Source organism: Contarinia nasturtii, unplaced genomic scaffold (genome assembly GCF_009176525.2).
Source record: "Contarinia nasturtii isolate CC-2019 unplaced genomic scaffold, AAFC_CNas_1.1 Cnas_scaffold_414, whole genome shotgun sequence".
Taxonomy (NCBI): Eukaryota; Metazoa; Arthropoda; class Insecta; order Diptera; family Cecidomyiidae; genus Contarinia; species Contarinia nasturtii.
In genome coordinates this window covers 4962629-4978411 of record NW_022197768.1, presented here as the reverse complement: position 1 = coordinate 4978411, position 15783 = coordinate 4962629, and the positions used below count along the sequence as shown (strand labels likewise).

General features: G+C 35.1%; 1 protein-coding gene across 3 annotated transcripts in view; it reads left to right on the top strand.

Moving 5' to 3' along the window:
* LOC116338489 overlaps nucleotides 1-15783 on the top strand; it is a 241244-nt gene that overhangs the window by 107003 nt on the left and 118458 nt on the right. For all 3 annotated transcript variants that reach the window (XM_031763790.1, XM_031763789.1, XM_031763791.1), the window contains exon 5: nucleotides 14247-14380. In XM_031763790.1, the coding sequence (XP_031619650.1) occupies nucleotides 14247-14380 (134 nt within the window). The remainder of the gene's footprint in view (nucleotides 1-14246; nucleotides 14381-15783) is intronic.

The window sequence follows — 15783 nt, the reverse complement described above, 5'->3', positions numbered from 1 at the left end:
TTCACCGTTTCAATGGAAATAGCATCTACAGCATCTTTCACACCTGAGAACTGAGTGACAAAAGACTTAAACGATGACAATTTGAGCTAATCAGTCTTATAAACCATCCACCACATTTATTTTCTCTCACTCTATTTATCATTTTTTCGACGAAAAATTTGTAGACTCGCCGATAGAAAATAAGAGAATATTTGAGAATGCACTGTGTAGGTGCTTGACAAAAGGTCGAAATAGATCGATTTTTTAGAAAACTCAGCTTTGAAACCATTACCATGAAGTAACAAATCACAAATACACAAAAGAGATAATAATAATAATTACATAAATTTAGTGGTTGAAGGGAAACAGACACATAAAACTTTGTTGATAACGACAAAAAAGACATATTTTCAATCCCAATTGATGTATGAAGTGTATACTGCATAGTACATATAATTTTGTATCTTTTCGTCAAGTCACCAGGCAAATGAATCTCGGCAATTCATCAGCATACTTTGTGCGCTAGTTAGTGGTTGATACGGGTTGGCACTGCTGTTTGAACTTGGAGTTTTCAACAGAAAACTTTTATAATTTGAAAATGTATGCTTTCTCTTTCTCTCTCTTGCTTTCTTGGTTCTTTATATACTGCTTTTTTCTGTCCCCATCCTGGTGCACACTTCTTCTGATTCAAAAAACAAAAAAAATGAAAAATAGCATAAAAAGAGAAAAAAACCGAAGAAGAACCGAAACGGATTTAATGAAATGTTTAAGTGCAGAACACATTTTCCCCCTTTAGTTGATTCATATTGCTCCTCATCTTCTTGGAAGAAAAAGTAAATTGGTTTCACGAGAACTTTTCGGTTGTTATTTTCCAAAATATCGTAAATAATTTGTCAAAAAAGTGTGAGCGTGGGAGGGTGTTCGTAGAATTATTGAAAAACCACGGGTGATATAGTTTGTAATTTTACCGAATGAAATGATTGGAAAAGAGATTGCAATAGCCGGATCCACTCGAGTGCTGACATCAATTGTTTAATACACACGAATGGAAGTTTGTATGAGTTTCTAAGAATCAACAGCAAAAAGAATAGAAATCGACCGAATTTCATAGTGCTCAAATTAATATTGACACAAAACGAGTGAGAAATAGAGAGCGCCTTCCAAGAAGATGGTAGATAGTTTTTTACTTTGTAGCATATTTCTTAAACAACTCCATTGAAAAGTAATTCCGATCAATAAATGGCTTTTTTTATAGCCACTTCGAAGCAGGTGAATGGTGCCCTATAAAAATTCGAAATTAAATCAAACAAAATTCATTGATTGAAAATGGCATTTATTTGTTGGTTTGGTCTGGTGTACATTTATTTTCATTTTGCGTAGCTACTTTTTCCACCACACTGAATCATTTACAGTTAGCATACAAGTCGAATCACTGAATTTACGCCGATGATAATTGATTTTCGGGAGTATCACTTTAAAAAATGAAGCGAATAATTAAAACGGAACACAAAACACATCGAAATCATAACCGAAGTGAATTCGACGGGCTTACGAATATGAATAAAATTCATTCAATAAAAAATACGGTACTTTGGCCGTTTTTGCCCGAGACAAAATCTTGTCGACCACAATAAAATCGACAATAACACTAAAAGGATGAATGAGATAGAGAGAAAAAGAAGAGAAAGAGGGAGAAAGTGAAAAAAAACGGCGCATCATATAATTTGAAAGTCATTTTAAATTAATTGTCTATAAAATAGTTTATGGTTAATGGAGGGACGACGCGTGCGCGCTCTCACACATACTCTATGTAGAATGATATAGACTTTATTTTATACTTAATTTCATGACCGCAAAGTCTTATTTGTCGCTTTGTACTGCTGACACTCGTCTGAGGTTTCGCTTCGTATCAATCCATGAGCAACATTTTCTGGTATTGTTCAGTTGATGTGTCCATGATCGCAGCAAAAATTAACTCATTTTGACAATGAAATCGTCGTGCATCAAAGGCGAATGTGCGGAAAAAGTTTTCGGCTGTTCGTAGAAATTCATTGAAATTGATTAACTTACAAAATATTTTGCGTTGTGCGTTTCGGTATTGTTGTGTCTCGTTGTTTGTTTGCATTTTTTCCCGTCCTTCTCTCGTTCCGTTTTTTTCTTAGAACGGGTCATTGTTCAATCATTCATTAAGCGCGACATTGGTATGCATTGCGTCGCAAATTTAATGTGTTTGTAATAAAACGTGCAGACACATATACACAACTTTTGATAAAGATCGGTCATCATCTGCTTCTTCATCAAAATGCCATGTTGCATTTGCAATTTAAAAACTAAAGTTAAAAAAAACAGAACGGTGTTACATTGGTCATTCAAACTAAGCTGCGTAATAATGTTAATGCATTTTATCTTTTCGGTGGACTGAGGCACAAATGTGAGGTATTTCCATGTGGTTGCCTGTGATTCCACAATCGTACTTCATTCACAATGGTCTGTTTCGTAAAGAGCAATATATTGTTTTGTTTATTGCATTCCATGCTCAATAATTTTTCGTCAAAGTAATTGGCAATATAAAACGAAGAGACGCCAAATTTATACATCACAATCTCCGAATGGCAATTTTTTTTGTAACCGAATCATGAAATGTCTGAAACGCATGATCTATTTGGTAGGTGTTTTTTTCTTCTGCTTTTTTTTTGCAATGTGCGTGTTTATGTGTGTCAAATTTTTCGTGCACTCTGTGACATTCTGTTCGGCGACATTTCATGCACGGCTTTGAATAGATATAGAATAAAAAAGAGCGACAGAGTGAAAAAAAAGCAACGTAATTCAGAGGCAATCGAGCGGTTTCATTTGAAACGACCCAAATTGAGATAACACAAACCACACCAACAACAACAATGATGCCATCGATGCGAACGACAGTAACAGTTACATTTACATTGGCCGTTACAGGAGGATTCGCATTTTTAATTGTACACATTCTCGAATATGCATTCATAAAAAATAATCTATGGCAAAATGTTTAATAGACGGGCCGACCCGACCAAGAGATTACGAAATAAACAAGTAAATGCGTGCGCGGTAAAACAGTTGCTACTCTTTTTTCTGGTTGTAAGCATCTAAATTAATATGGCATTTTTTTGCTCCTCAATTCTGTGGTGTGGAATTGTCAAAACGGTTGAACCTTTGTTTTAGATATTCCAATTTGTATGTTTCGAGCATTCATGCAATCGTTTGCATCAGTTTGGTATACTAAACACATTACACATTGCTACTATGCTATTTTCCGCTATCTGTCTCTCTCTCTCTCTTTCTCTTGGGTTCTATTTTGGTGTCGAATAACAGTTCTTGGTCACTTTTATGCAATGGATGTTGAGTTGGCATGAAATTCGATTCTATTTCGTTTCAAATGATCGCGTGCACAACACTGCACTGCATGTCAAATCGAACGAATAAATCATTTGAAAATATTTATAACCGTATTTTTGTTTGAATCTTGCTCGCCAAAAAAACCCACCTCAACGGAAAAGAAATTGCAAATGCCCAGACACGAAATGCGAGTAATGACATTAAAATAAAAAAGTTGCAGCCAACAAGAAGTACGCTTATACACCTTTAATGTTCTATAAAATTGTTTAATTAAAATGTGTTGTGTGTCTCTTTAAGGGGATGAAAGGTAATTGGTGTTGGCACACATTGTGCCCCTTGTTCTTATTTCTATAACCGAATTGCTACTGTCGCTTTCCATTTGATATACACGGGATAGCAAATAAATATGTACTTGTTGTTAAAATGACGGCATTTTACATGTTCGGTAAAAAATCGAAAGCGAAATTGAAGAAAGTGTGTATGTGTGTGTATTGTATGGGAATTTCAATGATGCAATGCTATTTTGGCTGGTGCTTGGTATTTTGGTATTTGATTATGTGCGCGTTACTTCAATGTGATTAGAGTTGAAAGCTATTTTTCCGCTTCAGTCAGATAAATTTACCGAATAAGCGCCATTTTTCTTCGGCATTTGATTTATTACGGCTGTTCAGTCATGCATAGTTTTATTGTTGCTCTTATTTATGTATGGTTTTATAATTGTATATGTGCAGCTTCAGTTCGGTCCAAACGCAAAGCCCAAAATTGAAACTGAATTGTAGAAACAACAACAATAATGACGACAACAACAGCAATTGAGCCCAACAAATCTATTTACTTTTACCAATAACCGTACACACACACACACACCCAGTGTCCGAAACTGCACATTTTTCTCTTTTTAGCGGGATAATCGCAAAATGATTAAAGGATAAAGACCTTCATCACAACTGAGCACATGCACACGACTAAAGGATCTTTGTTGAGCTAGAGCTCTTCTCCTGTTTCGTTTACATTTTTTTTCGCAATCTTTTTCTTCATCGTTCTCACTCACTTTGGTTGCTCATTTTGATAGCGACCGCTTCTTTAGCCGCTTTACAGTGCCCTTTCTGGGGATGGAGATCAAGAGAGAGAGAGAGGGGGCGAAGAGAGAAATGACGTAAAATATTATTTATGCGAATAAATACTCTGATGAATTGCCTTACTTGAAGAGCCATTGCCTTGAAATATATCCAAAGAATAGAAAACCTCTGCAGACTACACTTCAAATTAGGTAGATTATTATAGCTTAAATGTAAAAGTAAGTGGTTGTAGCCCATTGCTTAAAATTTGCCTTCGAAAATGTGTCCCACTCACACATTTGTGCTAGATTGATTTTTGTACAGCAAATTTTCTTCAAGTGTTCAATAAATATTAGCAAAAAATGCACAAAGAAATTGTTCGTCCGGGAGAAAGAAGAAAAATATCGGTATACACATTTTCAAGTATGAACGAAGGTTGCCAATCACTTGTGTACCTCTTTTGCGATCCAGTATTTTTAAGCGTATGTGTATTATATACGCTGTGAGGCAAAAACTGGTTGGAATAACTGCTTCTATTCAAATAGAATGAGAGAGTTAGAAGAAGATGAAAAAAACGACGAGTGAAAAATGGTAGACCAAATTTACCAGAACCACCAACACTGTTTTGCTCTTTTCGTTGATTTTGTCAGAGCACGGTAATTTCGTGTATATATTTTTTTGTTTCGCTTGTGGCATAGACGAGTTTAAAAAAAAAACACACACACACACACACAATAAATAAACCCTTTTAAATATTTCATATCACATCCTTTTTTTCGGGTGAGCAAAAACAACGAACATTACATCATTATTTATTATCATTATTACCGTGGAAAACGTTCATTGCCTTTCAACTAAATTGATTTATTTATATTTAACCGGAATGCGAATTTGTGCGAATGATTAAAAACGTGCGCCCAACTGAGGATTGACGGCGAGAAAAAAGAACGAAAGAAGAAAAAAAAAAACAACGACAGAAAAAATATCGGGCAAAAAAATGTAAGAAGCAAGAGATGCAAGCACCAAATACAACCTGGAAATAAATGATGAATTAAAAGAAAACATAATGCGCCCATTGCCGGCATACTTTAAGATTTGTTTTTCTTTTTATTTTCGTTTTTCTTTCTTGGTTACTACTTCTGTGCAGCATCAAGTGAATTTATAAGTAATTACCCATTAGCACAATCAATGGCAGAGGAGAAAGAGCGAAAGAAAAAAATAAAATAAATAAATAGCAGGAAAAGGGGCTATTAATTTCAAATTTATTACCGTGTATAATGAGGCTGTTATTATTCTAATAAGATATTAGCAAGACTGAGTGCAAGGATTGGCGCCTACACGCCTACAAATGTGATGAGATAAAATTAATGAAAGACAAAAATGGAAATGAAAACAAAAAAAAACCTCCGAAAAATATGGTAGACAAGTGATTTATTCGGAGAAACAAAATATAAACAAATCGATGTATATTTTGATTTGTCACGTAATTCATCGTATTTAATAAGCGCTGTGTGTTGAAAAGAAGCATATAATGTATTTTACAACAGTTATCATCGTCCCAAAATAGATCGGAACTTCGTGTTTTTTTCTCACTCGCAATGTGGCTGGGAAAACGAAAGAGAGAACGAAGCGAAGAAAAAAAGAAGATATTTGGATGTTGCGTTTTCACCTATGTATTCATTGACGACGTTAATAATTGACATATTAGAAGGTACTCGGTTTGATTATATGTTTTTTATCTCCTCTTTTTTGCTCATCTTGTTTGCTGTCTTCATCGTTCGTCATGATCTTGTTTTGCATTACAAATGATTTTTTTTTGTTTCGTTCGGAAAATCACTCGAAACGCTCATTTATGCCATCGGCACAGCTTGAGACTTGATCTTAACATTAATATGGCGCTTTGTTTCGGCAATTTTCAAACTCATGTTTCGTTTAACTGTCGATAGAATGCCATTGCATTACTTCTGTTCTGTCTGAAATGTTTGGATATAATATTTTGCGATGTATCGTTTGCGTGGTGAGCTGTTCTGTATTCAAGATTCGATTGAGAGGTGAAGAGAGAAAGAGAGAGAGAAAGAGAGTTTCTGTAAATTAGTGAACCGACATGAAAATCGCTGTCGCCTATTAAACATTTTGTCTCCCACACATATATGAAATGGAATTTATTTAATTCGTGAAATACAGGGTGCGCCATAATAACTGTCCCTTTTATTTCTAGCCAAAAAACACAGAAATTTGAATCAAATCGAGATATAATTTTATTCGATATAAGAATGAGGTATAGAGATTATGATTCAGCCTTTGACTTTAATTCTTCCCCCCTTTTCTCGGATTACCAAACGCAAACGTTTCGAAAACGATTGACACGCGGCACGCACCATATCAATGGGAATTTCGTTCCAAATTTTTATTATTTTCTTTTTGAATGCATCCAAAGTGGTTCGTTTCGTAATTTTCAGATCATTGAGCTTCGACGACATGTATCCCCAAGCAAAAAAATCGAGCGGGTTCAAGTCAGGAGACGATGGCGGCCATGAGTCTCTGTCAATGAAATCAGGCAAATTCGTGCGTAGCCATTGTTGTGTCGTATTTGCACGATGTGCGGGTGCACCATCTTGTTGAAATACCCATGGTTCACCTCTGAATAGTCTTTGAGACTGTGGCAATAAGTTTTTACGCAATATTTCTCGAATATATACTCTGGCATTGATTTTTACGCCTTCTTCGACGAAAACCAGTGGAAATTTGTGGTCGGCCGACATGGCGGCCCAAACCATCAATTGTGGAACATTTTGAAATCGTTCGATGGTTTTTTTATCTTCGGGAATATCAAGGATTGATGTTGCGTACACACGATCATTTTGCGAATTGAGGCTTGGCTGTAAAAGGAACAATTTTTCATCTGAAAAAACAATGTTTGAGTTTGCGTGCCGGCGCAACAACTCTTTGCATCTTTGCTTTCTGGCTTGTTTATTTTTGATTGTGAGACCATGTCGTCGACATTTTTTGAATGGATTCATATTCAGGTCTTCTGCCAAAACTCGTCGCATTGAAGTTTCACTGATTTTGTGCTCATGAGCCAACTTTCGTCCACTTCTTCGAGGTTCTCGGCGAATTTTCTCTCTCACTCGTTTGATGAGATTTTTGGTACGAACAGATCTTTTTCGTCCAGTTTTCTTCAATATATCAACGCTGCCACGTTCTTTGTATCGTTTTATTGTGCGCTTTACAAATTTCAAGTTGATATTTTCATTTTGTAGCTGTCGAAAAATATCAATTTGTCTCAAGCCCCGTTTGTGCAAATTTAGTACCAGTTGACGTTTCACATCCATTCTTATCGCAAGCTATACAGACACTGTACATAAATGCGCAGTATCATTAGAGTTAGAGTAAACACCAATAAACATAACGGTAAACGACAGAGTGAATCGCAAGACATTTGAGTATTAAAACAAACGATTGAAAAAAAGGGACAGTTATTATGGCGCACCCTGTAATCAAAGTACTTAAGAATCGTCATTGACTCATAATTGCTCATTTTGGTTCATAAAATGTGCGCCGAAAGATTCAAAGCTACTTGCTGTAGGCAAGTTTAAAACTCACCGAATAACAAAGCGTGCGAGACATAGAAAGAAATGTTAATGCATGAGTATGTATCTTTTTTTCTCTTTAATTTTTTAAAAGAATTTGTCTCGAAATGTTAGCACAAATAATAAAAGTTTGCTACAAAGTTAAAAGATGAAGTCATTCGGTTAGAATAGTGTGCTGTCTGTGCCGACCATTGATTTTGTTGATAGGTCTACCTCAAATGTCGTGATCCAAATCCCTTGTTTAACATTTCAATTTCATTGTGTTGTTTGTCAATTTTCATCACTTTATTGAATTTCACTGAAATGAAAGCGATAAATATCCGTTCAGCATAGATCAAATGCCAAATGAACGAACTATGTGATGGGGGGGAAGACAATGAGGGGAGCAGAACAAAACATGAGCATAAGAGTGAGTAAAATACAAGTATAATTCAACCTATTCAACCGAAACGCCAACATAACTAAATAACGAAGTCGTGCTAGAATTCACAAAGTTGAACACTCAAATTGATAGAAATATGTATAAACGTACATTTGTGTTGTAAACGCATGCATGTCAACAGATGTACGGACGGGTCGATTTGATGGCGAGTAGACACTGAACAGCGGGTTGAGTATTGAGATCATAGCGAAATTGAAAGCGAAAAGAATAATAAGAACGAAAAAAAGAGGCGAGAATAGAAATATGTATGTATATCGACACAGGCCATAACCGACTTCGCACAAACAAATGGCCAGACACGCAATTTAATTGGAAGCGTTGATTTTGTTATCATTTTGACCTTCTTGAAAAACTGCTTGGAGTCGTTGTCGCTTCGCCCTTTTTCTTAATATTTTCTGCTGGACCATTGTGTCATGGTCTCACTTTATGAATGTGTATGCGTTTTTGTTAGTTAGATTTCGAATTTATACGCAGTATGTTTATTCTTAATAACGGCAATCGTTTGCAAGACATTTATTTTATAGCCGTTGTTTAGCTTCCTCTCTCGATTCTATCACATGCAGAATATGTGCGTATAACTGGAATACAAATAAAAATGTGAGTGGGCCAAGGCACATTCGACATTATATCTGCGATTTTACATTGCTCAAAATCGAAAAATAGAATCCATCACAAATGCGTTTCTTTTCCATATCAAAAATATCAACCAACGGTTAACGCGGCCATATATACAAAACAGTCGTACTTACAACATCGCATTTTGAGTTGAATAAAAAAGAAAATACGTCATCTCATTCTACTCATTTCACGGATGATGATATTGCAATGTGTTTTACAATCATACAAAATCAGCTTCTTTATTATTATATTAGATTTGAATTACGTACTTGAGACTTCTCTCAAATTCCGCGAATCAAACAAAGTCCTTTGCGATTTGTGGTCTTTGTCTGTTGTTAAAAAATTGAACACAAAACATACCAACGAACACCAAATGGGTACCGATGTGGTTGGAGCTCTGCTCTAATATTTTGCACATATTACACACATCAAATATTCGACGGCCAAAGTTCACAACAAAAGATAACTTTATCAGCCCATACATTTTCGGACTGTGTGCCGTTCACACACACTTTGAATATCAATTGAATACGTGGAGTCAAAGCAAATTTTTGAAATGAATGGGTTATCGACGCTATCGAACGAAAAATTATTTTCACCCTTTCAAAGTCATGTTATTTATGTATTTCGTTAGTTTTTTTTTTATTTTGTATGCGTGTGTCTATGTGTGTTCGGTTTGTTTCTTTTGTCGGCTTTGGTAGGTTTGTTTTTTTTTGGGGGGCACAATTGTGTTCTTTCAACACCATATTTTACATAAAGCACCATGCGAATCTCGTGATCATATCGAAATGAAAGGATATCGAATGGTTTTCATCCTTTCGGAAATGTAATATTGAAATGCGTTTTGATGGCTTTCGGTTATCACAAAAATACCATCATTTACTTGTGTTGTTGATGAATATAATTTTTGAGGATTCGTTTCATTGACACATGATTAAAAATGAGAGACGAAAGTAAAGAACATTTCCTCAAGTTGGATGGAAGAAGCAAAAAAAAAATCCAAAGTCAAACCAAACCACAAACCACCGTTGATCCACTCGAAATGGCACTCGTGTCATTTAATAAATATTAATAATGGCACATCACCATTCAAACTGTTCTTTTTCTTTTATAATTTCATCTATTGGCATGGTTTTCTTTACTTCACATATATTTATTATGTAACAAGTACGGTTTTTGCTGGTTTTGCATGTCTTCTTCTTGTGATTTTTTTTCTTCATTTTCTTCAAATGAAATGGGCATTGACGTGAACTCAAACAAGAAATATGATGAAAAGCAAAATCATGAAAACGATGTTAAAACACGAAAGTTACGTTAAATGCGTAATGGGAACTGAAAAAAAAGCGCATACATATACAGCAAGTAATTTCAAGTCAACGAAAAGTTAAATTAATTTGACACTGCGAAACGAAACGAAAACACTGTTGAAATGAAGCAACGATCAAAATGGAGCGAACGAGAGAAAGAGAAATTGCACGTCAACATATACAGTTGGAATGTTGTGTGGATACAGTTTTTATCAGCAGTCAAAAGACGTAAAGGTGAAACTGATGAATGCGATTACACTCAAAAGAAAACAAAGATAAATGTAAATGTTTTCGCGGCGCATCATGGAGAATGAGAGAAAAAGAGAGTCGAAACGTCTTACATTTGGGAAAAGTGAGTAAGTGGGATAGACACAAGTGCCGTCAGTCGACGTATTTTTTTGTTGCTGTTGTTGTTAAAACATAGAATGCTATTGGGGCGCAACAAAAACAAATGACTCCGTCGTATATCTTTCCGTGTGAAAACAAATTTAAATCTATTTTCGATCGACAACGCCATTTAGCCTGTCTTAAACGCTGCCGAAGTCGATCTTCCTGACTTGACCTATCCATTTATTGTTTTGGTTGCTAATTTGCAATGTGTTTCGCATCGCGCAAATGAAGAGCCAGGCAACAGTGTGTGGAGCATGAGAAGGGAAAAAAACAGCACCAACATTGACTTAAGTTATTGAGTTCTGACGCCAGATTGAACTGCGTCGTAAGCGTCTCGAGAAAAAAAATCTCGAGCATAATATGCGAAGTAAAAGTGAGAGAAAAAAAAGAAAATGCCAACGTAACCAAAAGATAGATTATTTTTAATTACTTCGATATTACGCTTACGCGTGTTGCTATGTGTATCGTTCAAAAGAAAATGACGAAAGAAACGAGCGTGAAGGGAAGAAAAATTGCGCGCTGTATACATTGCTACAGCGGCAGCATCTATTTTGTGACATACAGGAGGAAAAAAATATGAAGAAAAACCAACAGCAAAAAAAAAAATAGCTGAACTGAGAAATCATTTTGCCCTCATTTCCCTATTGAAATTCTTTTGCTAAAATGAAACACACGAATTGGAATACATGTTGGCAGGCGCTGGAGCAAACAAATTTAGTTCATGTCGAACGATGGCTTTGCTGTAAGCCAAACATTTGTTTTCAATGAAAACGACGAAATTTGTTGGTTTGCGGTTTTTACGACAGTCGAAGGAATTTGTCGTTTGTATTACATTCCGCTACAATTTCTCTCTCTCTCTCATTCTTCTTCTCTTTATCTATCTCTCTACCTTCTCCCTCCCTACCTTACTCTCCCGCACGCTCATTCTCATTCATTTGAAAATGTGCTTGTGTTTATGTGTGATACGACTTTGTGTCATGCTGTTTCTATTGAATATTGTCAAAAAAGGTGTGCAGCAATGTTTTCCGAAATTTTTTACATATTCATTCACCAATACAAATGTAAAGGTAGATTGCATTGATGTTTAAAATATTTGTTGGTTTTTGTTTGCTGTCTCTCGAAAGCCAACGATAGAAATAAGATAAATTCCTTGCCTTCGTTCGTTACATATATTGTTTAACTGTTGTTGTTATTTTACGCTCCATTTTTGGCCTCTAATTTATTCACTTTGTATTTCACTGTTAGTTTATTGCTTTCCATATTAGAAACAATTTTCTTTCCCCCACTTCATGGCATTTCTTTTTTTCTTTCTTTTTATTCAACTTTTTCCCGATTTTCTCTCGTCTTCAATTTTTTGTTGTTGTTGCTTCGTTGTTTTGTATATATGTGCACCGTCAAGGAGATTTATGCACAAGAAAAACGAACGAAAAACCATGTGAAAAACGGTAAAACGAAATCAAAACAAATAAAATACAGAAGAAACAAAAATATATATAAATTCTTTTATCACACCATATGCTGTCTAATAATTAAAGATTCACTGTGACAACAAAACTGTGAAACAGAACAGACGTAAATTATTATTAAGTGAAACTGAAAAACGAACAAATGAAAAATGGATGGGATTTTATGAAGAACTATTGAAGAAAAATTCGAACGAAATGAAAGTGAACGGAGAGTAGAAACAACAACAAAAAATTGACTAAACTAATGGTTTGCATGCAACTCTGCCTTGTTTTACTGTACTATTCACTTACTTCTTTTTCACCGTTCTCTCGTATTGCATCATTTTCTCTTTCTTTTTCTTCTTCAATGCCTTCACGCGGTTGTATGCGATAGCATGCACACACACCAAGTACATATTGGTTTAAGTGATTCCACGTGTGATAAATGTGTTTTGGAAATGTTCGATACATTTCGACTTGTTAGGTCTTGTGATATATCGTATGTTTTTATGTTTTGCTTTTGAAAGTGGCGAAAACGATGTGATTGATTTATTAAATATTTTACAAATTTTAAGTAGTCGTGTGCACCAAGCACTAACAAATCTATATGTATTTGGAATCAACGAACTAACGAACCACTCAATACTAGGTGTGCACATTGATTTCAAGCAAAAGCCATATGTCGTCACTTCAACTATGAAGGTAGTTTTTCAACGACGTATATACGAGAAAAATGAATGGAGAACAAAAAACGGGAGTGATTTGTTTTTTTTTTTCATTTACACATCCTCAATCGGTAGGAGAAAAATTTCTGATCGCTTTTGTTTTCACATTGTTCAATAAAAATTAGACGTGTTTCGGTATTGCATAGCCAAAGCACGTGCTAATTGTAATTTTCTGTTTTTCTTTCTCTTGAATTTCGGTGCCTTTTCATCATGTTTCCATGGATATAGAGAGATCGTTGTATTCCACGGCGTTTTTACTTTCAACGTTAAGCGGATCTTAACGACGATATAATTTAGTTGTTGAATATTGTTGGCTGTCTCTTTTATATACGCAGAATTACAATGTTTTTAGCGCTACATTTGGCCTCGCGTGCAATGAATAAAAAAAAGTCCAGAAAAACAAATTACACACATTACAGAGAGGCAGAAAAAAATAAATTTTAATGACTTCTAAGACTGTTTTAAACTTTTTGTTGAATCTCTCTCTCTCTCTCACTTTGTGTGTGTGTTGGCAATTTTTCGTGGCCATTTTGGTTCGCTACTTTCTTGGTCCTCGAAGTAATATTGAGTTCCCCTCGTTTTTTTTTCCGGTTCCTTTATCGCATTTTATGTTGAGCCAAACAGTGAGAAATGGCGAGAAAGAAGCACTAAAACGGCAAAGGTATTCTGATTCGGTTGTTTTGTATTAAACAAAAAGACGAATGCGTCGTATTTTCAACGATAAAATAGCAAGGATACGCGGGATAAAAATATACGCGCTCGTGAGCATACGCATTCACTAGACTTTGTTCGGCTGCGATAAAAACAATGCAAAGCTAAATAGCCAAGGCAACAATGAGATGACGAAGAAGAAAAAATAAGCGCAAAAACAGTAACGGGAGAAGAAAGAAAAAAATGTTAGCGAAAACGAAAAGTTGAGGCCATTTAAATTAGATTTAATGTTCTCTTGTTCGTTCGTCGCGTCGACAATGTGTCATGGATAGAAAATAGAATTCAAGCAATGCCACATTCCATTCAGACACTTTTTTATTTTGCATTTTCAACAAAACGAATCTAGAAACTTACAATCAACTTTTACTTTGTAATTATCGGAATTAAGTAAATTTATACCTACTCTACTGACATATTGGTTGAATAATTTCTTTTTTTTTCTCTTCATCAAATCAACTTTACCATGAGAAATACGTGTAAATTATTTGAAGTGACCCAATGGTGATTTTTTTATTGGCCACAGAATTAACCTTTTGGAATAATTCTTTTTTTTCTTTCTTGAATGATGTAATTAATGAAATCTTTTTTCTTCCTTGTTTCAATTTTATACAGATTTACCTGAAAGGAAGCCAATGCTTTGGACCGAACACGAACGTTATGAGCCAGGCGAAATATTGGTAGCCAACTGCAGTTCACCACCATCACGACCCCGAGTAGAGCTGAAACTCTCCATAAACAATTTAGTGGTGAGTGTTTGATTTAATAAAAAAAAATTCGGTGCAAATAGAAAAAATCTATATCGTTGGATAACAATCTTTGAGTTCGACCAACAATTTTTAATGCAAAACTTACATTTGATAATTCTGTTGATGTTTAATTCGTTTTCTAGCATATATTATCTTATTACCATGTGAAAATGTGGCTCAGAGACTCTCTATAAGTCCAAGCAAAACCAATTTTATATTCAAGCGGCTACAAAACACAAGCATATGATGATGTGAATTTATGTTGGTATTAGGTAAACCAAAAATCTATCTCCTTTTTGCAACCCACACATATTTCAATTCGAATTTTCCATTTCTGCCAGCCTCACTCTGTCCCCATTAGCCTATTGCTCATTTGCTCGCTTGCCGTTCAGTTTGTTCGGGATTCAAAATACTTTATGCAATTTAATTTTGTTCGAACTTACATTATTTTGTGAGTGATTAAACTATGAGTTATGAGAGAAATGCCATCAACGAGACCAAGACGAGCTAAAGTTAAATTCGCATAAAATAAGACAGCCACCCCCAAAAACCGCATGTTTCAAAATCTCTGCATAGTATTCTCAAAAAGTATATGGTCAAATTAGCAAGTGAAATGCAAATAATAATAGTAATTATAATAATAATCATAATAATAAAAGAAAATGTGGCAACGAAATTCAGTGGTGCATCAGTTCTTTTTTTTTGGGATGTGGAAGTGCACAAATCCAACGATGATAAACGATTAAAACTTTTCGTTCTGCAATCAGACAAAGAGAGAATGAGCTCTTGAAATGAGCAAGCATCGTGAACAATTTACAGACAAAATGCCAGTTTGGTCGTCTCTCATATGCGGAGAGGAATTTTTGAGTTTTACGTACGACAACGGTGACGCCCCACGGAAACCATATAAACTAAATGATTTTGAGGTGGAGGAATTGATCAGTTTGAATACATAACGATACACGACAAACGGATAATTTGCTATCGTTATGTTTTCAAACAAATCGCTTCCATTCACTACATAGTTTATATTGTTTCCGTAGAGCGTCACCATCGTTGCACGTTTTTTTTTTGTATGGAGATCATCGCCATCCGCTCATGTAAACAAACATACAGATGTTTTACGGTTGTTGGTAAATTGATGAGCAACGAAAATGTCAACACCATTGCCTTCTATATAGTGAAAGTTGAATGAATAAATGAAAGAGAAACCAACATCTAAGTATATTCATTCTAGTCCACATGACAATATGTATTTTTGCAACGAAATGCGACTCAACTCAACTCAATTCCGCATGAAACTTAATTTTGTCTAATTGAAGACACAGATAATTTTGTAATATGCTGAGAAACGATGATCATGGATTATTTTACCAAATGACGTATATACCCACATATACCTC